The sequence below is a fragment of the Leptonychotes weddellii genome, chromosome 1 (genome assembly GCF_054177405.1).
Source record: "Leptonychotes weddellii isolate Sample4059 chromosome 1, ASM5417740v2, whole genome shotgun sequence".
In the NCBI taxonomy this organism is placed as follows: Eukaryota; Metazoa; Chordata; class Mammalia; order Carnivora; family Phocidae; genus Leptonychotes; species Leptonychotes weddellii.
The window spans coordinates 189,739,521-189,754,603 of record NC_138369.1 but is presented as its reverse complement, the minus strand read 5'-3'; the positions used below and the strand labels follow the sequence as shown (position 1 = coordinate 189,754,603).

Below are 15,083 nucleotides of genomic sequence, written 5' to 3'. Positions count from 1 at the left end.
TCTACTCGCTGTTCCGTGCAGTGTCAGTCCGTGGTCAGAAAGGGAGATATATGTGCAGGTGTTGACCTGAGGGGATGGTGGGCGGACTGAGCACGTTATGGACTAACAGAGAACAAGCACAGAAAATCTGGAGGGACTCCGACGTACCCCACTGTTAGCAGTGATCGATGGGGATACCTGTGGTTTAACAGTTACAGGCCACGTGGAAAACTCTGACCATTGAAAACACAAATAAAGTATAAAATAAAAACTGGACGGCAGAGTTATCCTGGATGATGGACGGACGGCTCCACGAGGGTCCCTCCCGGCACAGAGTGTCGAGATTCGAGTCCACACCATCACCTCTCCCCTGGGAATACCCTGCTCTCACTTAGGAAAGGGCCCTACTTCAGAAGGTCTTCTGGAAGTTGGTTACTTGGAACTAGGGGTTCATTTCCCTAGAGACTGTGTCACAATGTGTCTGGGTTCTGGCAGCTCAGGTAACACGTTGTTTTAAATCCGTGTAGGTTTGAGCACTTTCTTACATTTTCCACACTTTCCATCAGTGGCCCTCGCCCAAGGCTGCCCACTGGAATCACCTGGTGAGCCTTAAGCACTCCCTCAAAACTCCACATTGAACGGGTTCTAGCAGGGGTCTGGGCATCGGTGCCTTTGTGAAGATCTCGGGTGGTTTTAGTCCTCGGCAGGGCTGAAAGTCACTGGGTTAGCGGGACTGGTTATCCTGGAACAGACGGGACCCCCCGGCAGCGGGAACGAAGAGAACCAGAGCAGACGGGGCCGTGCTGGGGGCCGCTAGGATGTGACCTGGGAAGGGGGACGGGTGCGGGGCTGAGCAGGATGCCCCTGAGCGCACCCACCTCCCCGGGGCGGACGGTGGGAAGCAGACAGAGGCGGCAGGGAAGCCAGTGGAGGAAAAGGAGGTCCCATCAATGGAGGGGGCACAGGGGTCCCACCCAGCGTCACCAGCAGCACCTGGGAGCCCAGAGAAAAGCAAGTTCTGGGGCTCAGCCCCTGAGAGACGGAGAGTCAGAACCTGGGGGCAGAGAGAGGGAGGGGGGAGGGGCAGCCTCCGCGGAGCTGGGTCGGGGGTTGGTGACCTTTGAGCGGATAACCAGTAGCTCTGTAAAGAGAAAACGCCGAGAGGGCTTCTGGACCTCGGCACCCCTGGCATTTCGGGCAGTGAGTGTCGGTGCTGGGGCGCACAGTAGGGCTGGTAGCAACAGCCCTGGTCTCTGGCCGCCGCATGTGAGCGTGCCCCCCATCTCTGGTGGCCAGAATGTCTCCAGACGCAGCCCAGTGTCCCCTGGGGAACAAAACCGCCCCTGCCAACAGCCTCTGGCAGGGAGTAAAGTGCTAAGCAGACACAGTTTTGCTCAGAGAGCAGGTCACACTGTGCGCCGACGGGGCCCTGGTTGGACTGAAACATCTGCCCTGACCTCGCGGACGTCAGGGGTGACCGGTCGCTGGAGACCTCGCTTCCGAGGTGCTGTCCGGTCGGGCCGGAGTGGGTGTGCCAGGATTTGTAAGGATCTCACCGGAGTCGTTGGGGAGCTGGTCAGCTCTGCTCCTTTCGGGGAGCCCCGAGCTGATAATCAGAGCCAGAGGGCGTGGGGCAGGAGCTCCTGATGGACGAAATTTGGGAAGACTGATGGGCACAGTTGGCGAGGGGGCCCAGTGGAGGCATCTGGGGGCGTGGAGGATGCTGCCCGCCACGGACCACGGAGCCCGAGGGACGGTGTGGCTGGGAGGCTCGTGATGGCATTGTACCTCCCACGGGGTCTGTCTGGCCTTCTGCACTGAAGCCTTAGCTGTGCGCCTGCCAGGGCCTGGGGGTCCTGCACCCAGCCCTGGGCGGGGGAAATGGCTGACAGGCCGGCTTCTGGGGGCAGGGGGGAGAGCAGGCGCTCACTGCTGGGTGCTCAGGTGTGCACACACCTTGGGTGTCGGGGGGACCTTCTGGGGACCTACAGTGAGGGTCAGGGAACCTTTCGGAGCAGGACAGGGGCAGTCAGTGCACCGCCCTGGGGCCTGGCTCCACTGACCTCACTTGCCTTCAGGGCCTCAGTTTCCCCCTCTGTGCCTCCTCTTGTTGGGGACTCTTGTTTCGAGCAAGCCCTCAGAACGGCCCCTGAGCACACCTGCACCTGTAATTATCTTGGAAAGTGACTGGTCTGCAAAAGACCCTCCCACCCCCACCCCATCTTTGGTTTCAATTTGGATTTTCCCACAGCAGTGAACTAAGAGGACAACCGTGGAGCCCGTCCTGTGTGTGTAGAGAAGTGTTGGAGAGGCCGCCGCTTACCGTTCTGAATTGGCGGGCATGGTGGGGTCGATGGACACCATGGCGTCGTCCGCGGTCAGCAGGGAGATGGTCGTGTTCCTGGAAGACACCCCGCATCAGTGTCCCCACGCCCGAGGGGACAACTGCATGGGTAGTTGGGGAGCTGGCTCGGCCCCAGGACATGGCCCTGCCTTTGTACACACACAGGTGGCTATGAGTAATTCCCAGTGCTCTGTCCATTCTGAAGGAAGCCACGGGCGCGGGGGAGCCTCTCCTAGGAAGCACCTTCGGGCAGGGAAGCGGAGTCTCCCCCCAGCCTCTCATCCCTGGGGCCTCTGGGCGAGCGGTGTGGCCTCGACCACCTTATTTAAGCCTCTGTGGTCTCCGGGTGCGTGCATTGGGGGTGACACCCGAATCTCGGGGTGCTCTCAAGAACTGTGTCTATTTCCTAGCACAAAGCTCGAAGACGCCCCAGGCTGCGGGCTGTTTCTGCAGCTACAAACTGTTGTTTGTTGCAATTCCAGAGGGCGCCTCGCCTGTCCTTCCCTGCCTGTGACACTGCTGAGGTCCTGTCCCCGTCCTCGACCAGGGTCACAGCTCCGGAGTTAGATGCCGCACCCCGGCTACCCCTGGCCATTCTACAGTCAGAGAGTGAGGATAGAAGCTGTACTCGAACAGGCTGCCGACCGGGGGAAAAGACTCTTCTGGAAGTCTGATGATTCTATGAGGGGATTACTGGCCTTTCCAACTACTTTCTGAAAATCTGTCTTCCCAAACGTTGCTCTCTGGCACCCCCCACCCCGCCACCCCCAAGATAGAAAATATCACCTGCTGGATCATCTCGGGCTGGGGGGCCAAAGCCAAAACACAACCACCCTCCTCTGTCCTTTCTTCAAAAGCAAATAAAAGGAAAAAAACCCCCTTAAGACAGTGGTTTCTGCCTAATTCTGCCCAGTGGTTTCCTGCATGCACAGTGTGGGGGACAGTCCGGCAGGCTGGGGACAGGCCGTGGCCCACACCTGTGGGGTTTCACTCACTGATCAGAAAGGGCCCCTGTGTTCAAGGTGAGCCCACGGGGCCCTGGCCCACCTGTCGCCCCTCAGACCTGCGGCTCACCCTCTCTCCCAGGCACCCTCCTCTCTAGGGGAACTGGCACCCTGCTGGTGGGGGCGCCCTGCTGGGGGGCGGGATGGACCACTCACCGGGGCAGGCCGGTGGCGATGCAGAACAAGTCCATGATGTCACTGGAGTTGCAGTACTTGCTAAAGACCACCTGCAAGACACAAGCCACAGGGCCGTTAGGGGCGGGCCGGAGCTGCGTAGCGGGTTTCCATGGCGATGTCAGGGTCCCCGAGCTTTCTCTCCGGCCCAACCTGCAGGCTTATCGTAAAAAAGAGACGACGTAACCATGGGCCTGGGAATGCCACACGTATGTCTTGTCACTGAGTCCGTCCATACAAACCGAAGAGTTCCTTCGTTTGTTTCCTGAAAACGGTCGCGAAGGTGACGCTCTCACCCACGAGACACACCCACCCAGGACGGCGCTGCCACATGGCTTCATGACACCCCACCGTGGGGAGTCTCCAGTGAGACCTGGGGGCCATGATGTAAAAAACAGAAGAACTCTTTATTTTTTTAAGGATTTATTTTTATTTATTTGAGAGAGAGCGTGCAAGTGGGGACAGGGGCAGAGGAAGAGAGAGACTCTCAAGCAGACTCCCCGCCGAGCACAGAGCCCATCATGGGACTGGATCTCACGACCCCGAGATCATGACCTGAGCCGAAATCAAGAGTCGAACGATCAACCGACTGAGCCACCCAGGCCCTCCCAAAATACCTTTTTAAAGGTCATTGGCTTAAAAAACAAAGATTGCCTTTATGGACTTTGGGGCTGAGGCTGTAGGACTAAATCCAAGGGGCATCACAATGGGAAAACTCCAAAGTGAACTGGCCGTCTCCACGGTAAAAACCATCACGTGCAGGCAGGTGCACAGAGCCTGGGGGTCCAGTTCTGGGGACGGGAGAGAAACACATTTGCATCAGCATCTTTGGTGCAGGGGGTCCCGACAGTGTGTCTCTGCTCCAAATCCCTCCCTGGGAGGGGGCTTCAAGTACAGCAAGGGCTCTGATCTCCGTGGCTGATGGGCCTGAACAATCCACACCATGGCCCCCATTTCCACCCCAGGAGAGGGTTTCCTTCCACATTTTCCCTGGCTGACTGCCCCCTCCCCTCACCCCTGGGAAGGGCGGGCATCTTCCGGTGCCCAGAGCCCCGCTTTCTCATCTAAGAGCCTCAGGATATCCCTTTATGGGGGCAGTGACTATTCTCCCCCATACACCCAGCCTTCCTGTGACTAACACCACTTCCTGCCTGCTGCTGGCCCGGCCACACCGAGACCGAGCTGGCTCGCCTTCTCTCCACCGTATCCGCACGTGCAGTGCTGGCGTGGTCTGCCCTGTGCACCTGGTGGCCGCCGCCGTCCTGGCTCAGCCGGGATCCTGCAGCGGCCCCTGCGCCCATCCCCGCTCCTGGTCCCCCCAGCTCCCAGCCCTGGTACTCAGACCCAGTCATGCCACTTTTCTGTGCAGAGACTTTTGCTGTCCCGCGTGCCCCGCATGCCCAGCCGGTCCACCTCCTTGGCTGGGCACGTGAGGGCCGAGGACTTGTCCCTTCCAGCTTCGGGCCTCGCCAGGCGCCTATCCCGCCTTCACTGTGGGCCATGGAGCCCCTCCCCGGGCCCTGGCTCGGTGCCACTCCTTCCCTTTCTGGATGCCCCTCTCCCCGCGCCTGGCTGCGGGACAGAGCCTCCCCACCCCCCTGCAGAGGAGCCTTGACTTTATCTGACCACGTGCCAGGCCTGCATTCTCACGACAGCGCGTCCCCAGCGGCCCCAGCACAGGTCTGAGCGACATAATTGTGCCTCGGCTTTTCCAGCTGTGCCGTGAGAGGTGAGGGGTGGGAGGGCTGAGGCTGGGGTCCTGGCCATTCCCCCACTGGCACGGCTCTACTTCTTTCTCAGCTGAACCTTTGACTGTGCAGGTGAAGGGCAGGGGTGGGCGGAGGAGGAGGCTTGCAGAGGGGAAGGGAGCTGCTCCCCCCGACCCCTGGCCCTGCGGAGGAGATGCTGTCGATGCTCCTCAGCTGGGGCTGCCGACTCCCAGGCCCTGGCACGAGGATTCCGAAGCCGGGGGTTTGGGCCCCTGCATCTTGTTTACCAGGCTCCCTGGATCAGCAGCTCACACCCGCACTGTGGGGTCCCTCCTGCCGGGGAGGGGTGGCTCCTCTGTGGCCCTGTGTGAGCGTCTTTGTGCGTCAAGTTTATCTTCCATGGAATGGGCAGAACCGGGCAGCAGAGGGCTCCGTTCTCCTGCGACGCCTGCCCCAAGCCTCTGCCATATCACTACAGGCCAGCTTGGGACTCGGCTGGGGAGGACCACCTCGGACCCCAGGGAGGAGGACGCACTGCTCCGCGCTGAGGGCCAGACTCCTGGGGACCGGCTTCTGACCGCCTCGCTCGGACCGTGTCCAGACCGTAACTCTGTGGCTGAAACGCAGACAACTCCATGGGATCGCCATGCCCGTGCTCGGAGGACGAGAGTGCATGGCAGGGGACCTTACAGGGGACACAGGGCATTCGCCGTGGTCGTCTGCAGCGGCTTCACCCACGTCTGTGAGTCTCTCGCCTCTGGAGGACGGAGTGCTGGGCTCGCCTTCTCAGCTTTGGAACGCAAATCCCAGAAGCTTTAAGACGCACAACCACAGGCCTCCTAGCGAGGCGAACTCGGGCGGGCCCAGCAGGCAGGCCGATGCTCTTGCCGCCCCCTGCAAATGGCCCAGCCGATCCCCGCCAGGCCAGCCCTGCTCGTGAGCCAGAAGAACCCTTCTCTGAGATTATTTCTGACAACCTGCCAGGAGACTGTGAGGAAATCTGGAATAAACAGAAGGGATGCCGCTGTGTGTCCGCTGGGAGGTCATGCACTGTCCACCTGTAGATCGGTCTCGGGATTCCTTTCCTGCACACGAGTCTACGCTTCTTTGCTTTCTCTTCTGAGCTGGCTGTAACATCTTACTAGTTCCCTTGCTCTGCTAAGGACGACTTTGGCGTGGGGTCACTCTATCTGTGTGAGAGCCACGCTGGTACCTTAGTGAACACACTGTTGGCAGGGCCAAGCAGGGGAGAGGCAGGTGCACAGTGGCGGGTGCTCCTGGGAGGCGGCAGCTGTGCTGGGACTGTGGCATTCTCCGCCAGTGGCCCGAGAAGCCCCCCAGCTTAGCTCAGGTGCTCCTGGCTCTGGGAGAGGCTTGCTCAGCCCAGGAGACCCCCAGGCCGCCTTGGCAGGAGGCCACATAGCTTTTTGTTCACATGCCGAATCACTGTGCAGGTCCTTTATCCAGCGAAGAAGTGCCAAGAACAAGTGTTGTAACATGAAACGTGGAAGGGGGACATGCAAGCAGCAAGTCAGCGGAGAAGCAAAGACTTTGTGCTTCCCCCAGCTTGAGGCAGTGAGGGTGGCTCTCCCAAGTCGGCACGGCCGAGCTGCCAGACTCTTTAATGCGGTGTGACTGGCAGCCGGGATAAGAGAGCAAGAGGAGAGAAACATGAGGATTCAGGGGGCCTCTCGCCTGCTGGACACTGACCTTGCTTCTTGTGTAGCAGCGGCCCGGAAATGTCCATGGGAATTTCTGGAACCTTCCTGCTGCCCCGTAACTGCCCCAGGCTGGGGTCGGAGCCGGAGAGGACCCCGCAGGCCCCACCAGCCAGTGCACGCGCCTGGCCACAGCACCTGGGCTCTCAGGTCATTCGGTGTCTACACTCGGACCAGCCTCCTTCCAAGGACAGCTGTGGCAGGAGCAGCGGGAAGAGGAACAAGAAGCCCAGCGTCCATCCCCACCAGCTACGCCTTCTGCCCACCGGCTCCCCTTTCACACACCACCCGCCCCCCCTTGGGGAAGACCGTGACCACTCGGAGCCCCAGTATGCCATCTGTAAATGCTGTTAATCGCATCTGCTGTCAGGGCGGGAGGAGCGACACGGGAGGGCAGGTTTCTGAAGGCATCATGGGGGACGCGTCGCTTTAACACAAACCTGGACAGCAGCCACCTCCGTTGCCCATGGCCCTCACGGTCCCTGCGGGCTCTGGAAGCCTACACTTTGCGGGGCAAGTCTCCAGGGGGCCCTGAGTTGCCGAGCGCCCCAGATGGCTTTCTACCACATTTTGTTCGGCACCTGATTTTCTTTTCGTAGAACTTCCAATTTCCCACCTGTGGGATTTCCAGAGCTTGAAGGAACAACCACCCCAGCTCCTCTGCTTCACTGTGTCTTGGGGAGGGAGCTACCCTTGACTCCAGAAAGGCAAACATGGAGGTGGGGGGATCCCAAGCTCACAGCGGGATGGTCCTGCCGCCTCGTGGCACCGATCCACAGCGGATCAAGAAAAGGAAGAGAGACAGGAGTACTAGAGCACACACAGGTTGACTGGGCTTTCTGGCTCTGCTCACGCTGGGACCAGCCTTGACCCCTTCCTGTTGAGCAGCCCAGGAAGGGGGACCCGGGGCTCTGGCCGTGCTGGCTGGCTGGGGCACCTTCTGACAGGCGTCCTCTGGGCCTGTCCTTCCAGGTGGAGACTTAGGCATGAGATCCAGGGACAGCAGCAGCCAATCCATACCAACCAACTGGCTGTTCCGCACATTCCCTGCAGCCCCGATGGACGGCCCTGGCTCCCGGTGGCCCTGCCGGTCCTTGCGGCCTGACCTGTGACCTCTGTCCAGTACCCCATCACCTTTCTTCAAGAGAAGACCTTTTATGAAGCGATTCAGAGCTGGCGGCAGTTGGGGTGAGCGCAGGGTTGTGGGAGTCCGTCCTGGGCTGACCACACTAGGTCACCCACGGGATGAGTAAGGAAGAGCAGTCCTCGGAAGGGGGGCAGAGGGAAGGCACTGGTCCCAGAGAGCCAAGGGAGGCTGTGGTGAGGGACACAGGACAGGAGAGCCAGGCCCACCCGGGCTTCCTGGCACCCCAGAGCTGGGCCTTTCCTGGGGACTCACAGCATCCTTACACACCTCCTCATGTCCATGGGCCCCATGCAAACCCAGACCTCCTTGAATTGGCATAACAACATTTCTGTTCCCGAGTATCGAGAGCGCCTCCACCAACATGCTTAGAGAAACAGGGCCGGTGACTGCAGAGCAGATGGACGGAGGCTGCCAAGCCCATGCCCACGTGGCCTTTGGGTTAAAGAGACAGGATGGGCAGTTTCTAAAGGACAGGGTCTGACTTCTCTTCGATTCTGAGTCCAGAGGCCTCTTCCTGGAATGGGATTCTATTCACGAAGGGCCCGGTGGTCTGTGTTTTCCTTTGTCTCCCTGGACGCCCCCTTCAGAGGCTCATGGAGGGAGCAGGCAGAAGGGGGCCCCTCGAGGTTGTGCTGGTGTGTGCCAAGGGCGGGGGGATGGATGGGGTCTCCAGGCCGCAGCGCCAGCTCCAGGCAATGCGGAGTTTCTTGCCGTGACATCAGGTGGGCGAAGACTGGATCATCGCTCGACCAGAGCTCCTGGAGGGCACTCTGCGGTCACCCTGCAAACCCAAGCACAGGACACAAGAGCTCCCAAGTTCCATGGAAGAGCTTTGGAGCAGGACTTTCCACGGAGAAGTGAAGCTGCGTGTCCAGCACGAAGTGTTCAATGAGGATGTGGAAGGGTGTCATTCACCACCAAGGGAGAGGAGATCCAAGTGAACGATGAGCTGCCTGGCATGTTCTGGGGCAGAGACAGGACTCCAATGTGCGCCGAGGCCAGCAGGGACACAGGGGCGCAGTGGGGGCCCCAGACCCACAGACTGGGGCGGCCCCACCTGTGCTGGACCTTTTCCAGAAGGTTCTTCCACTCACTGAGAGGGTCTCAGCATCTGGGCTTCGGCACCCTCGGCCAGTGGCAAGCAGCCAGGGCTCCCTCGTGTCCCCCTCCCGCTTCAGGCTGTGACCTCCTACCCTGGACCACTCTTGGCTCACCACGCCCCACTTTGTGAATCTGAAAGCTGGGGTATGAAGGTGGACAGTAAGGAGGGACTGGCCCGGCCGCATACCTCCGGTGACCCAGCCTTCAGCTCAGCAGCAGTGTGCGCCGTGTGGCCGTGGCCTGGGCCGTGACACACACAAGCTTCACACAGCCCCTGCTCCAGCCGGGGGAGAGTGGGGCTGGTGTGCGCCCCCATTCCTGCACTCCTGGCCCTGCTCGGCTTCCGACGGTGTCAAGGTAGGCCCAGCAGCGGCTTCCACCTCCACCCCAGCTCTGACCATGGGCGGCCGTGGCTGCCACGACGTGTTTCAGACGTGGAGGCCGCGGCTTGCTTTGCGGAGTCCGGAGCCTGGCGCGGCCCAGCTGCTCAGGGGATGCTGGCTGCCCTGGGGTGTGGGGTGGGGGTGCCGTACTCCTCGTCTGCCTGACACTGGCTCTGATTTCTGGAGAGTGCATTTACGGATGTACGTTTCTGGACTGAAATCCATGCGTGAATTCTCAAAGTAATATTTAAGGAGAGTGGTCTTAATGTCCACCGTCCGTCCTCCTTTGGCTTCTCACTTTCCCCTTTTAAGGAGGATGACAAGCAGCTGTGGGGGCGATCAGGTGACAGCCAGGCCGGATGCACAGAAGCACCGTGACAGTGGTCTGTTATCTGGGTGTTGCAAACACAGATGACTCGTGGCTCCCTCCCTGTTTACTCATTTCGGCATCTCTTCAGCCCAGCTGTGGTAGGACCCGTCTGCCAAGGAAGTGACTCCCTCCTCGGAGCCATCAGACGCTCGGGCCGGAGGGGCAGGAGTAACAGAGCCTCACAGAGCAGAGTGGGCTGAGTGTGCCAGGCCTGCGAGCGCCCGCCGGGCCCTGTGCTCCGCGCACGTACACGGGGGGCAGACCCCCAGCTCTGCCTCCCGCTGCAGTCTGAGGCGCCTCCTTGCCGCTGCCGGGAACGGCATTGATGGGCTTATCAATTCTCGTGTGGATGGGCATGAAGCCAACCACCGCTAGCAGCTGGGGTTCTTGCACAGATATTGGTGGTGCTACGTCATAAAATGCTCCTCATCCTGGACAAAGAAGAGAACCAACCGGCAGTTTAGGTTTGGGCTGAGTTTTGCAGGCTGGGAAATACAAAAACCACCGCCATCACAGAAGAAGAGATCAGTGTGTGGCTACGCCCAGGAGGGGACTAGGGACCCGGCGGGGAGGGGGTCGGTGGAGGTGCCCTCCCGAGGGAGCCGAGCATCCCAGGGATCTCCTCTGCAGGGCAGGCTACCATCTTTATCACCAGGGGGACAATCTCACGAAGCTGGCAACCCACGATGGCCCTCGTCAGCCTTTGAAATCACAGAAATCATCTGCGGTACCTCTCAAAATCATGAAAAAACGATCTGTCAGACATGTGCTTTAGGGGCCGGCTGTTTTCAAACACGTGCTCACGTTCATTGTCTTGCCGTTACTGTGTACACAGCCTGTAGATTTACTCAATTGCCTTAGCAACAGTTTTCACAGAGCTGCTTGGAACTTGGAGTAATGAATCTCAAGCAAAATTTCCCTCATTATAATTCTACGGTGTCGCCCTCCTAGTGATTTTATGTGGCTCCGGCTAAAGAGGCAGAGCCAGATCTGTGGGCACCATACTGCTGGGGACCTTAGGGAGGAAGGGAGGAAGGGAGGGAGATGCTTTCTTCTATCACGTTGCCCTTCCCACGGAGTGAGTGAGCTCGGCTCCTCCACGCGGGGACCCGGCTCCGTGTTCCTTCCTCTGCTTAATCAGAACTGGATGCTTCCGGGACATTCACATCTGGCCCCCTTCGCACTACATCCGTGCTGGCTACTCCTCTCAGCCCCCTGGATGTTCTTAAATCCTGGCGTGAACACTTCACCATACTTGTATTTGCTCTTGTAATTGATGGTGATGCCCATTAGTTATAAATGTCACACGGACCTCAGAAATCTCTACCCAACCAAAACAAGGGTGCTGACTTCTGAAAATAGTCATACCGGCCTCTCAGAAGACAGGAGGAAATAAGCAAAGTGACGACAGTGGAAAAGTGATGGACAGCCCAAATCTGGAAGCAACCGGGTGCCCTTCAACGGGGAAATATGTCACACGCGCTGTGGTCTGTCCACATCACAGAACACTGCTCAGCAATAAAAAGAAGTAAATTATCGATCCACGCACCCACTGGATGGATCTCAAGGGATTTACATCGAGTGGATAAAAGCCAATCCCAAAAGGTTCCACACCGTATGATTCCATTTATATGACGTTCCGGAAATGACACAATTGTAGAAATGGAGAGGAGATTAGTGTGAGCCAGGAGTTAGGGACGGGGAGGCGGGGGCAGGAAGCAGGTGGGTGGGTCTTAAAGGGGCGGAACCGTCCATCTTGTGTTGGCTGTGGGAACGTGCCCGTGTGATAAACTGTATAGACTCAATACACACATTTGAACGAGCACAACAAAACGGGGGAAATTTGAGTAAGGTGGTGGCTTGTCTTGCTGTCAATATCCTGGTTGTGATACCGTACTGTAATTTTGCAAGAAGTTACCATGGGGGACACGCAGTAAAGGATACATAGATGTCTCTGTGTTATTTCTTACAAGCACACGTGAATCTGCAATTACCCCCAAGCGTTTATGTGAAACAGCTCTGGCCGGGGGTGGCCAGGGGATGCCCTGCCTGGAATGTGTGTCCACACGGCCCTGGTGGAAAGCAGTTTGGCAAACATGCACCCTCTGACCCAGAATGCCATTTCCAGGAATTGCTTTTGAGGAAATACTAACAGCAAACATAATAATAAGAGCATTTATGAAGTGCCAGGCTCCCATTCGGGCACTTTCCACCAGCGAGCTCCTGTTTGCAGCCAGCCAAACCCCTGACCCGCGCCGCCACTCCATAAGGAAAGATGCATGGCCGGGGAGGGTCGTGCAGAAATGGAATTAAGCTAAATATCCCACCAACGATGGAATGATTACATTTTAGGATGTCTCCATGATGGAACATTATTTTGGCATTAAAATCATGTTCTTGAAGACTCCCTAATGCTATGTTAGAGAGTACTGCTGATGTAATGCTGAGTGCAATGGGCAGGATAAAAAATTATGTAAAAGAAAGCCACACACACACACACACACACACACACACACACAACCAGGAGAGATCCCAAAATGCCTGCTGGTGCCATGGATTCTTTTCTTTTTATGTGCTCTGCATTTTTCAAATATTCGACAATGAATATGCAGGACTTTTATTTTATTTTATTTTTAAGATTTATTTATTTATTTGAGAGAGAGAGAATGAGAGAGAGCACATGAGAGGGGGGAGGGTCAGAGGGAGAAGCAGACTCCCTGCCGAGCAGGGAGCCCGATGCGGGACTCGATCCAGGGACTCCAGGATCATGACCTGAGCCGAAGGCAGTCGCTCAACCAACTGAGCCACCCAGGCGCCCCTGCAGGACTTTTATAAGTAAGAAAAAAGTTATCTAGATCTGGAAGCTGAAGTTAGTTACTGATAAGAGGACTAGCTTATGAACATTCCCTCCTGATAGCACGCTCTACAGCATTGACATGAAATTCTTATGAGAGAGAAAACAGCCTTTACCATTTTTTATTTGGAAAGAATATTCTTTGGCATTAAGCCAAGCAGATGAGGAAATTAACCAGAGGACAAAGCCCAGAATTTAAATAGCACTCAGCAAGGGGTGGGAGAGCTGGGGGTGAGGGGGAGGCCCCAGGAGAACATCAGGGAAGTGGGGGGTCGCAGAGAGAGTGTGGGGGTGGCAGAACAGGAATCCAGAGCAAAAACGAGGCCAGGTGCCTCCTGGGACGGAGGGGGGAGGGGGTCCGTGCCTCTGGGCTGGCCACGGGTACACAGACCTAGCAACTGCAAGAAACCGGGGGGCTGGAGGGACCCCATGTGGCCCCGGGACCCCGGGGAAAACCGGAAGCAGCAAACGGCAGGGGGAGGTAGGGGAGGGGGTCCCGTCCCCAGCAGGTGCTCTGAGTGCCTGGGACGCAGCCAGGCCTCGCTCCCCATGGGCCAGGATTTCCAGGTAAAGAATTTCTAAGCTCCAGACCTTATCTGAACGCCCCTGAGATCCACCCATCTTCAAGACCCTGCTAGAGTGAGGGTTTGGTGACCAGGAAGGGTGTGGAGGCCTGGGCCTGTCTCTCAGGAGGCTGCAGTGAGCCTGGGCAGGGGCCCCGAAGCGTCCGGGCCAGCAGGTGGGCTGAGAGCGGCTCAGGCGGGGAAGCCAGGGCAGACTTCTGAAGGGGCGCTGCGCTGGGGCATGGGGGCTCGGGACAGGGTCCTGGTAACCCAGATTCAGGTTTCCTTTCTTTAAGTAGCCCAACTAAAACTCCTTTAGACGTAATTACAAAGCACCCCCTCAGCTCTAATCACCTAAATATCAATGATTTGAGGGGGGACATGTTATCTTTGAGGTCAGACCCGCTCGGTTGGTACCCACGTGGCTGCCACGACCGCTGTCCTAAGACCGAGTCCTGGCCCCCAGGCACGCAGGTCTGTCCTCATCTGCCGGACTGTGTAGGCCAGGGCGCTCCTCAGGCAGCGTTTTGGGGGCCAACAGAACGAAGTGAAGCTGAGCCTGCAGCTGTCACCCCAAGCTCCCAGTTCCAACTGCGGTGCTCCCACAAGGACCCCCTCTGTTTCCATTAATTCTTTAGTGGGCACTATCAATTTGAACTTCTAGAACAAACGGGGACTAATACATGTCACTTAATTCTTTATGTAACCTTCACATTTTAGGATGGCATGTGAGATGTTGTGTTCAGCTGCTAACACTGTGCAGATCTGAGCACTAACTCTGTGGGCCATCAGGGCAGAGGAGGCCTGGCAACAGGGACAGTCAGCTGGCGGAGGGGCTGCTCTCAGCGGGCGCCGTCTGAACCCGCAGGTCCTGCTTTGTCTGGAGACTGTGCTGTTCCAGCTGTCTCACATCCCCTGGGTCACCCCTGGCTGGCCGCTGGTGTCGTGCACTGCTCCAGGCACATGCAGGGCAGAGGGGTGAGCAGGGAGGAGTCAGAGATGTGAGTTCACTTCCACCTCTCCTCTTACCAGCTCAACCCAGGGCAGATTTCTTAACTGCTCCGAGGCTCTGACTCTCCTGCCAAAGGAGGAAAATGATCCCTTGCCTATGGAATGTTAGGACGGTTCATTACGACACACAGAGGGCCCGGTACACACTAAGTGCTAAGTTGTGTGGTCCCTGTGATTATGGGAGGGGTCCCTTGAAGCCCTTCTCTGGGGATGGGGATGGGAGGCTCCTCCTTGACCCCTCTAAGGCCATTTTCCCCAGCAAGAGGCATCGAGGGCACCCAGCTCTGACATCAACATGTTGGCATTCCTGTTCTGTAGAGTATGGCCAAGAGGATGTGTTCTCTTGGGAATGCTGTCACAATGAGGGCTCTATTGCTTTAACTGATATCCCTGTATTGATTATCAGCCATGTTCAACTGTACCCAAACTGCAACAAAAACTCGGGTCCTAGCAATTCAACTATGTATTAGTTACTAGAATCAGCAGGTGGGAGTTAAAAAAAAAAAACAAAAACAAACTTTGATAGGCTCAGTGATCCATGGGAACCCACTCTTGTTAGTGTTAGTTTTCTCTTCCGTTAAACATGGAAGGAAGTCTTTGGAAGATGAGGTCCCTGTGGGCAGAACTGTGGGCAGTTCCTTTGCATCCCACGGAGCACAGGATCTGTCCATCGGGGAGCACTGGTGCCCAAAATCCTCCCGTGCAGATGAGCTGAGGCTGAAGTCC

The 15,083-nt window shown here is 57.6% G+C and overlaps 1 protein-coding gene across 6 annotated transcripts in view; it reads right to left on the bottom strand.

Annotated features, from left to right (window-relative positions):
- Nucleotides 1–15,083, bottom strand: part of PDE9A (phosphodiesterase 9A) — a 93,303-nt gene that overhangs the window by 60,509 nt on the left and 17,711 nt on the right. For all 6 annotated transcript variants that reach the window (XM_081800371.1, XM_081800370.1, XM_081800367.1 and 3 more), the window contains exons 2-3: nucleotides 3,484–3,554; nucleotides 2,303–2,380 (exon numbers count right to left, since the gene is read on the bottom strand). In XM_081800371.1, the coding sequence (XP_081656497.1) occupies nucleotides 2,303–2,380; nucleotides 3,484–3,554 (149 nt within the window). The remainder of the gene's footprint in view (nucleotides 1–2,302; nucleotides 2,381–3,483; nucleotides 3,555–15,083) is intronic.